Source organism: Strix uralensis, chromosome Z, assembly GCF_047716275.1.
Source record: "Strix uralensis isolate ZFMK-TIS-50842 chromosome Z, bStrUra1, whole genome shotgun sequence".
NCBI lineage: Eukaryota > Metazoa > Chordata > Aves > Strigiformes > Strigidae > Strix > Strix uralensis.
Window position 1 is genome coordinate 16,944,383 of NC_134012.1, and position 10,744 is coordinate 16,955,126.

Genomic DNA, 10,744 nt, shown 5'->3' on the forward strand with positions numbered 1-10,744 from the left:
CAGCTTCCCGGGTACCGAAATCAAGCTGACAGGCCTGTAATTTCCCGGATCATCCTTCCAACCCTTCTTATAGATGGGTGTCACATTGGCCAATTTCCAATCTGTCGGGACCTCCCCGGTCAGCCAGGACTGCTGGTAAATGATGGAAAGCGGCTTGGCGAGCACCCCAGCCAGCTCCTTCAGCACTCTTGGGTGTATCCCATCCGGTTCCATAGACTTCTATGTGTCTATGTGGTGTAGCAGGTCACTGACTCTCTCCTGGATTGCGGGGGGTTCGTTCTCCCAGTCTCTATCATCTGGCTGAGGGGGCTGGATTCCCTCAATACAACTAGTCTTGTTATTAAAGACTGAGGCAAAGAAGGCATTAAGTACCTCAGCCTTCCCCTCATCACTTGCTACCAAGTTTCCTTCAGCATCTAGCAGGGGATGGAGACTCTCCCTGGTCTTTCTTTTGCTATTGACATACTTATAGAAACATTTCTTGTTATCTTTGATTGCTGAAGCCAGATTAATTTCCAGCTGGGCTTTGGACCTCCTGATTTCTGCCCTGCCTCTTTGTAATCATTGTGAGTGGCTAGCCCCTTCCTCCAGAGGCTGTAAACTCTCCTTTTCTCCCTGAGTTGCAGCCAAAGCTCCCTGTTTAGCCAGCGTTGTCTTCTCTGCCACCAGTTCTCTTACAGCACCTGGGGACCGCCTGCTCCTGAGCCATAAACACTTCCTTCTTAAAGAGCGCCCAGCCTTCCTGGACCCCTACACCCTTCAGGACCATCTCCCAAGGGATCCTGTCAAGCTGGTGCCTAAACAAGACAAAGTCAGCCCTTTGGAAGTCCAGGATGTCAGTCCTGCTTAGCCCTTTCACCCTAATCTATCTCTGTCTTAATTTCCCAGATCCCTAAGATGGGCACATTGATACCCAGAAAGAAGTTTGAAAAAAGTAATTGTAGTTAATGTCAGTAAAATGTGTTAGAAACTTGGAAATTTTCTGAATTACAGTGGTAACCACTTTGGACCATAGAGAAAGGCAGTGTTAGAATAGCACAGACTTGTTTTAGTAAAAAATCTTGCCAAAGGCAACTCAGCATGGCATTTATATTCAGTACAGTAGCTTCAGTAATTTTTCATATGCTAATCCCCAGTTATTCTTATACTCAGGTATATTTTTACCATCGTTTTCCCACCCCCCTCCATTCTGAAAAGTAGTCAAATATGCTAAATTGTTAATTGTGTGTTAAAAAGTGGAAAAACATTGGGGAGATGAGTTAGGCAGTTTCTTCAAGTTTGATGCTACATATAAAGCTCTGCTGTCATTGTGAAAGAAAATACTAAAGAACATCTTATCAGTGTTTGTTTATTTGCCTGTTTTTTAGTTATCTGAGGCAGATGAAGCAGCTTTGAAGGAGCCAATTATTAGGAGGTTTGAGGAGGAAGGAAACCCTTATTATTCCAGTGCAAGGTAATGTATAAATGACTTCTCCAAAATTTAACTGTAATCACGTGGCATAAAAATAACATCTAAATCTTGGTGTTCAAGAACAGCAGAACAGAGCAATCTGGAACAAAGATTATGTTTGATGTGCTGGAGTACAATGCAACAAGCTTCAAATCAACGTTTTATCTGTCTTGTCTCTGAGACTTTGTAGTATGTATTGTTTCAGAAGAAGGCATGCTCTTACAGGAATTATTCTGCTGGTTCTGTAAGTAAGGATATGGTGGCATGGAGTTTATATTCTATGTATTTTATTCTGGATAAGTTTTATACTGTTCTCCCCAGTGTAGTATCTGGTCACCTTTGTGCCCATTGAACAGTGTAGTGACTGGCTCTGCATGTGTGTTAGGAAGAATTCATTTTAGTAGGATTCTGCAAGTAGAAGAGGCCAGTGGTAAAGGAGAAGTTTCAGGAAGACCTGAAGCCATTTGCAAATCTCAAGTCATGATCTTGGTAGGTGACTGCATTGGATGATAGCAATTTGGATAGGCCATTAGCTGATGGGTACAGCATATTCATGTTTGTTGAGAAGTCCTTTGCAGCATTTTGTGCTCAGGTTAATGGAATATTAGTAAATGCCCAGGATCTAGTTAGGCTAATGAAGCAAGGTGACATCCTGGAGTGTTACCTCTGGAAACTAGCTTGGAGGCTTTCCTGGCCTCTGATTGTTACTCTGCATCAGTTTCATCCTGTCTGTACTAACCTTCCTGCAATTTTTCTGCTTGTGGTATCCAAAGCTAATTCTCCACAGACTCTCAGCTGCTAATGATGGTAGAGGGTAGCATATAATAACGTAGAAGCTTTACTGTGCCTCCATGGCTTCTCATTTTGCAGAAGGAATATTAGTCTCATACAACAGTGGAGTCTGCTGTATGTATGCTTTTGTATAGCTGAATTAAAATTACTGATGGTTTTCTTACCTGGAAGCTGGAAAGTCTGGAAACAAACTGAGAAACTGAGTACCCAGTGGCTAGGATATAATAAATTTTGATGTGGACATCATGGGCAGAAATTATGAGAACAGGTGGGTGCAAGGTACTCTGTTAATGTCATATGGATGCCAATAAGAGGAGTTTGGGGGCTTTTTATCTAACTTGACACCTGCTTAATCTGATGTATGACAAATGTGATACAGCAGCAACAGCAGCAGCATAGCATCACTGAGCTCCTTTATGAATTGTTTCTCACGATCTGAAGGAAGATATAAAAGTAATGGTAGCTTTTACGCTGTTTTCTGTTGGGGCAGTGGAATGAACCTGACTGAAATAATTGTACCCGGGGGATTCATACTCGTTTTAATGTTTAGTTAACTGAGTGCCTTCATCAAATGGAAGCTCTTGCCATTGTGCCCTGGCTGGTGCTGTGATGGAGTAAGTATTCTCAGTAGGATATGTAACACAGGGTTTGTAGTGTCATCTAGTGGTGCAGTCATATAGCGTGTGGGTCATGGATTTAGGGAGGGTTTAGTCGGTTACTGTTTGGTCTCTGCTTCTGCCAGAGGCCTATGTAGTAGAGTTGCAGAGTCATAGATATTCTTAACTTCTTAAGGTTTTATGCATGTGTACAACTCCCCACTGCTACTAAGTTACAGTTCATTGGAGTTTTTACATAAAACCAGTGAGAATACTTTTGTGAAATCCTGAATTCTTATTAACATGGACTTTCTGGTAGCACACTGGTTTTGATTTTTTTTTTTTTTAATCTTTTAAATTGATTTAAATTTCATAGCGTTTTCCCCAAATTGAGAGATGTTGTCAGCTGTTAAAAACTTTTGCTCTATCTTTTAGTAGCACTTAAAGATCAAGCCTAGTACCCGTGTCACAGAACCTTGTGCCCTGAGGCAAGAAGGAAAAATTAAAACACATATTATCATCTTTTATAACTGGATTTTAAGGTGAATTTTCCACTGATACAATAGCATTTAAAAAAATGAGTCAAACAGTATTTAAAATTAATCCCTACCGTGGAGGGGAAGATGAATGGTGATTTTTTTTTTTTTACATTTGCTTTTTGTTGTATGTTCACTGGAAACACGATCATAGCCTCTTTGTACTCATGATTGAAAATAATTTGATTTATTTAACATTCAATACATTCAGTATAGCAATATAAAAACTTGTCCTCTCCCAGAAACCAACCGACCATTGTCAGCATTTACAACAGTAAGCTACTAATCTGCAAGGAAGTACTTTTACATATAAGATTAAGGTCAGAATTTTTAGAAGTCAGATTCTAAATTTTTAATAATGTCTAGTGGTTTTTGACATGAAACTTGAGTATTTAACTCCAGTTTTGTGCTCTCTACTGAGCAACTTTTACTAGTTTATGTTTCCAGAATATCTGGTTATTTTGTGAAGTTAGGTTGCAAATCCAGAAGGCACCTCAGTAAATAGCCTGTTTGCCTAGCCAAGGGGTCAGGAAGTGCTCTTAATGTTAGGCGTCCTGTCCTTCATTTAAAAAAGCAGAGTAGTTACCTACTTCTTACTGTGCCTGTGGCTTGGAAGGAAAACTTAACTTGCATAAGGTGTGAGCTAACTGAGAACCAGCATGGGTCTGGGTTGCATGTAGTTGGGTTTGTGTGTTGCTGCACTCAGGCTAATAAGCCCAGCTGAGACATGAAGTCAAATGTCAGAGCTGAATCCCGCTGAGATTCATCCGGCTAAAAGCAATGAAAATGAAATGCCCCTTTTCACTGAGGAGTGCTTGTGAGAAGAGTGTGTGACTGGTTCAGGTCAAGACAGTCCAGGCTGGTTTCTCTCTCTCTTCAATCGCTGAAGGTACAGTCTGCATTGTCTAGGAGCTCTTAATTGCTCTCTGCTGTCTTGTGGAGATAATTTGGTATATCAGAGATATTCTTGTGCTTTCTGCCCTGGTTTCATGCTTTCCTAATAATATTGCGACACGTGTCCCTTCTTTCCTTTATTTATTGCTAATTCCTAAGCAAGATCTCAGACTAATAGCTCAAAAGTTTTCATTACTGTGGAGTAGGCTGCCCAAGCATAAACAATGAGATGAAGTAGGATTACAGTTTTTGCAGCAAGTATTTTACCTGAGGGAGAGATTTAGCCACCTTGTACCTTGGAGCCAACCCATTTGTCAGCCAACATCTGCAGCTGCTTATTGATGAACATTCACCGTAGGTCAGGAAGAACTAATCTGTTCCCTTTTCTCTCAAGGATGCTTCCTGTCTTGTCCCAAGGATGGTAAAAAAAACAGTTGACCATCAACCAGATGTCAGGGTGCTGTATTGAAATTGAATCTGCACAGCCTTGGTTTTGTCCGATGCTAACTAGATCCCTCCACCAGAAAGACCAACAAGAAAACTGCAATAAACAGCTTTGTGTTACTGAGAGGAAAGATAGGCAAAAAGACTGCTGCACAGGTGTTGCTGCTTGGATGCAGCCAGTTTGGAGGCTCCCTCACACTGTTCTGTTGCTAAGATATGGGGACCCTATACCTCACCCCTAATGTCCATTGAGATTGATGTGACCCTTCCAGTTGACTTCATTAGGCTTTGAATCAAGCTTTTAGCAGTAAGAATGAGAGGGAAGGAAAATGCCCTAATGATCTTAAAATACAAGCAAATTTTGCTATTTACTCTGTTTATATAATTTTGCTTATAAATTATAACTTGTTTATACATACAGGATGTCAGTACTATTCCCTGCAGTTGTATTTTCTAATCAAAATTTAATCAATTATTTGATTAGAACCTTTCACAGTGAGCAGTCTTAATTAACAGGAGTCATTAGACAGCACCCTTTTTAATGAGTTACATTAATCTGCTTACAGCCTTCTAAAAGGATTTTAGCAGTTTTCATCTTAACAAATTACATGAGCATTTTACTTGTGGGGCCTTAATTTCTTTTACTCACAATGTCTCGGTTACAAATATTTTATGTGTAGTTGTGACTCATGTTCTAGCAATGGGGTTTTAATAGACAGTTTAATTATTAATGCTACATCCCAGTAGAGAATGTAGCTTTCTTTAAACAAAAGAGAAGCAGAAGACAGGGGTAACCATATGTAAGCAGCTTGACTTTCATGCAACATAAAATCTTTGTGGTTGTTAATATAAGTTAATTCTGTTTGGTCTTACAAAAAACCAAATCTGCCATTAAAACGTGCTTCAGTGTTTATTACAGTAGTAGTCACTATAAAGTTGCGGCTTGGAAGGTACCGCATTAAGTTGGTGATTCTTTTTGATTCATTTCATCCCTGCCCTTCGCAGGCCCTTAGCAGATTTATTAAACACTTTTAAGAAGTATGAATTCCTTCATCCAGTTTCAATGTGTTTCATAAATAAAAAGTTAATTGCAAGTGTTCATTAAAAAAAGTTGATATGCAGAGCAAACAAATGTGTAACAGCCAAAAATACCCAAATTTGCTTAAAACCAGAAGTTACTGTGTTTGAGATTGTTCTTACAGTTGTTTTTTGTTCACAGTCCCAAGAAAACAAAGGGACTGTTGTTGATTTGACCTCACAAAACTACTTTGCTTTTCACTATTAATAGGGATTTTCTCCGTCCGTTTGGTGATTAATCTGACTATATTCATCAAAACTAAATCAAGATCTAAAATACAAGAAGGAAAGAAAAGCATATGCATTAAACTTTGGTGATGCATACTTCGTGATGTTGAAAGTATAGGAGATAGTCTTAACTTGGCCATTCTGTCATGTTTGATTATATGAACAGGTATAACCACTGTCTTGGGGAAAGACAAGAGAATTCAAACAGCTCTTAAGTATGTCTCAGAAAACCAAGGTCCTTTGGTTATTTTGAACAAAAAGGCTTCTAATTGGTTTTGCTGTATGGTAAGAAGCACTTACTCTTGAGTCTTTTTTCAATGGAATATTTTTAAAATATGCCAAAATACTTTAATCAGTCATTACTTACAATTTAAAGCTACAGTTGAGAAAGGAACCACACAGGATGGTGTGGTTCACAGGAACCACACTGCAATACCATGCTCTTTATCCAGAATATGATATAGACAATTCTTGTGTGTCTTCTGCAACAGAATTTGCTGGTTAGCACCACTTCGGTGCAGACAGAATATTCAAAAGTTAGAATATTCCAGTGCACGGCTTACTAGCCTCCTAGAAAGGAGGTATTCACTGAGAATCCTAAAATGAGAACAGATTAGATAGAGCTGTGGTTTATATTTGTAATTTGGATTTATAGCATTTTTTTTACCTTGAAAGAAGTTCTTTTTTTTCCCAGACTTCTTTCTATGCTGGCTGGGACCTGTTGGCCAGGTCAGTGAGTGCCACAGCTACTGTGTTGTAAAATTTCTTTAATCAAGCTTTTGTTTTCAGTCCCAAAAAAGAAACAGCATAAATCTGCCAAATTAACAGCAATCTTCTCCAAATCCCTTTCTCCTTTTGTACTTCAGCTTTGCTCTTGTGCCCCATTTAGGGTAAGTCTTTTCTACTTTGGGAGCTGCACCATGATAAGATGTATTTGTAGTAGAAGGTTCTTTCTGAGTTGGATATCTTTTTTATTCTCTCTCTGCTAATTGGAGAACAAGCTTCTAAGATGAGTCTGAACCCTTTTGCCTCATCTTGTTACAGGTGTCCTTTATTGCAATTCCACTTTGTGCATCCTAGAATAGATACATGCACTTGTTGTAAAATAAAAAGCATACATTGTCAGTCTCTTAATATTTTTTACCTGATTTGATGAATATTGCTTTTACAACAAATGGCAAAATAAAACAAAGGTGGAAAACACTTAGAAGTGTCTGCTGCTGCCTTGAGCTTACCAGCATTTATTTATGTACAGTTTGCAGTGCTCTTTCTTTTGGGGGTGAGGTTAGCACATTTAGTATTAAGAGTGCAAAATACATAGTAGATTTTTTTCAATTAATCATCAAACAATTGGAAATTTGCAGCTGGAAGCTTCAGTTAGAAAGGAATGGCTGTGCTTTCTCTTGGTAGAGTCAGTCTTACCTCTCTATTCATGACAAATAATTAAACATTAGCCAACACTGAAGTAAGTTCAAAAGGATTGCAAAATAATTCTCTAGGAAAAATAGGATGAAGGAGAAGCATCACTGTCTTAACCAAAGTTACTGTGCATATGTTTTGTAGACCCTGATTAAAATGCATGCTTATTTAAGTGAGACTGGGTTGCAATAAGCAGTGTGGTATCTTGTTTAAATATCTTGCTGGGGAGATAGTACTTAGATTTAAAGTTTTGTGGCCTGCTGGGGGTTTTGATGTGGATTTTATTTTGGGTAGGATGGAGTTGTCATTGAGAACTGATGCCACAAGTACTTTAATTTTTGGATAATATCAAAGAGACTAGTTATAAGTGTTTGTGGAATTTGGTAATTGCTCACTCATAATTTAATTGCCTTCAGGCTGGGTTAAGGAGGGTATTAACTTAAAGTTGTTTAGAAATGGACTTCGGAAAAAATAAATACAACCATTACTGGAAATACTTGAAATTTCCTCTGGCTCTTTTAATGATGAAAGAATAAACACTTGTATGATCCTCATCTGGCAGCTGAACTAACCTGAATAACGTATATAATGATGTGACATAGTCCTTAAAATATAAGCATTCTTAATAAAATAGGTCATTGACAAAAGATCATTTTCCATGTGAATATTAAAACCAAAGAGGGTCTGTTTTCTCTACAGTGATGACTTCATACTAAAAATAGTACGAAGAATCTCATTTGAAATATATAAACCCGATGTTCTTAATTTATCTAAAATTTATACTTTGTTCTAGAAGACAAATTCCACAAATGCCCACCAGTCTATTTCATTGATGGTTAAGGTGATTTAACTCCATGACTTCAAGTATAATTTAGCTCTTTAGTCCACTTTCTTTGGTATAACTATTTCCAGTTTCATGTGCTTGAAAATAGACCGTGTATGTTAATTTCCTTTAATTATTGTTGTTTGATTTTTTTTTTCCCTAGATTATGGGATGATGGAATTATTGATCCAGCTGACACAAGACTGGTTTTGGGCCTCAGTCTCAGCGCAGCATTAAATGCACCTACAAAGAAGACAGAATTTGGGGTTTTCCGGATGTAAACTAAAACATATGCTCATCAGAATTACCTCTGTATATTTTATTTGAGGCTGGAGAGCAAACTAACTACAATGTTGACGTGATTAAAAAAATGAAGATTTGTACAATGCTATTTTTAATGCAAATGTTGTAGTAACTTATTTTTACTGAGTAATCATCTCACAGTGCTTCAGTGTTTTGATAGTGATTTGAGATCGGTCACTTACAGGGCTTGTATAACTGCATTGCATGAATAAACTGCAACTTCTAGTGTTATGTTTAAAGTTTGACAAGAGACCATTAAATAAATCTGCAAAATAAGATACATATTTGGTGCTTATCAGATCCTTTATTTCTTTAAATTCTTCTTTGTATATCTCCTATAAATGCAAATATTTTTGCCAAAAAAAAAAAAAGCACATTTGCTAGTAAACAGTTTTTGCAAAAGAGAAGTGCTGTAAGGGCAGCCAGAAGTTCAACACAGCATGAAATTATAGATTTCACATAGTTGTTGGCATTTTGACCTTTTTCTGGCTTTCATCCAAAAAACATTGCTCTTCTGTATGATTCCCTTTAGTGAAAACAACAGAGAAACTGGTGGATGTGTAGTGTTTTCTGGAAGAGCTGGGGAGCATATGCTGGTATCTGTGGGAGCTGCAGGTTGCTGAGAGCACTTCTGAGGACAGGGGTTGGCTCCAAATGTGTTTCAGCATCTTGCTTTGTGATCCTTCTGGCAATTCTAGTTTAACAAAGACAGAGCATTCTCCTGACATGGATCAATGCTTCACCCTGAACACATGCCTGAATCCCACTGGCTTTAGGGCTATTGAGATGCTGGAATGCTTTGGTTAATCTTATTTATTTATTGTAGTTTGTTGCAGTGCAATGTTTTTCAAGAATTCAAGAATGTCTGTCATTTCATTTGTTCTCTTTAGAAATATTGCACCTTGTGGAAACCAAATGCTTGGCCTGTAGTGCGCCTAGAATAAGGAGGCAAATACTGTGCTAGGTGGCAGTAGGAAAGTGATTTTACCTAGCTTTGCCCTACAGGTGCCCAGATAACCATTGCAGAAATATTCTTGCCTGAGAATCAAATCCAGGAAGAGTTAAATGTACATTAACATATGGAGGTCCTATCCTGTGCTGGCCTGTGGGGAGAAGGAAGATTGCTAGTAGGAGTAATCATCCTGGATAACATGCTAGCTGTAGTCTTCCTAGACCTGTGTGGCAGAGGACTTCCCCTCCGACCAAGAAGTGGTAGGGAAGGTCTGCTAGCTACTAGCCCTCTCAGTTTTGTCTCAGGCAGGCAAATGCAAAAGTGAAAATGAAATAATTATTTGGAATGGGGATTTTCAATCTGGATTACAGACAGCACAACATATGTTGAGCTGTGGGGTCTCTGGTATGCTTCTACATTGCACTAAAGGACCAGTTTTCTCTCTCATTTTACAGAGAAGAAATCTATCCAAAGCCTGGTGTGTTCTACACCACAAGAAAGACTACTTCTGTAGGTCTGCACACCTGTAATACCACTGTTGTGCTCACATGCATGTTCTTAGTATATTAAATATATATTTAGCAGTGAGTAATAGTTTAAAATACTGCAGTAAATGGCAGCTAGGCACAGAGCTGTGCTTTTGTAACAGTGATTCTTGTTCTTGTCTCACTACATGAATTTGTAAACATGTTGGGCACGGCCCCAGGATTTCTTTATCCTAAAAGTACAGTGACATTATTTATGGTTGCTAGACTTCTGAAATGCCTTTAAAAATACCCTGCTTCTAAATACATATACATAAAATATAGCAAGGATAAACAAAGGTTTCAGACCTTGAAATGATTGCTGTTAATGGCTTCCAATAAAAAGAAATGCTTTATTTTCTCCTACTACAGTTGAGTAATCAGTTCAGGCACCTATTTTCTTTCTGCTCTAAATTACGGGGGTCACTCTCCCCAGTCTGTTACTCCCAAAGACATAAGGAGTACTGACTTTTTCTGCTAAGAAAATTGATCACACTGGAATCATATTTTTGCTTTGAATGTGTTCTTTCAATGAGACTGGTAATGAAACCATTTTATGTTGGAGACAGTAACAGATAATCCTGGGATACAGGTAATGGAAGTAGATATGTTCGGGAGGATTCATGCTTCTGAAAATGACAACTCCCTATCATTTTTTACATCTGAAAGGATATTTTTATTATTTACAGTTATCAAAATTTCTTCC

At 38.2% G+C, this 10,744-nt stretch overlaps 1 protein-coding gene across 1 annotated transcript in view; it reads left to right on the top strand.

The window, feature by feature from the left end:
- MCCC2 (methylcrotonyl-CoA carboxylase subunit 2) overlaps window positions 1-8,844 on the top strand; it is a 42,183-nt gene extending 33,339 nt beyond the window's left edge. The window contains exons 16-17 of the mRNA XM_074855398.1: window positions 1,368-1,453; window positions 8,423-8,844. Of these exons, the coding sequence (XP_074711499.1) occupies window positions 1,368-1,453; window positions 8,423-8,540 (204 nt within the window). The 3' untranslated portion in view covers window positions 8,541-8,844. The remainder of the gene's footprint in view (window positions 1-1,367; window positions 1,454-8,422) is intronic.
- The last annotated feature ends 1,900 nt before the right edge of the window (window positions 8,845-10,744 follow it).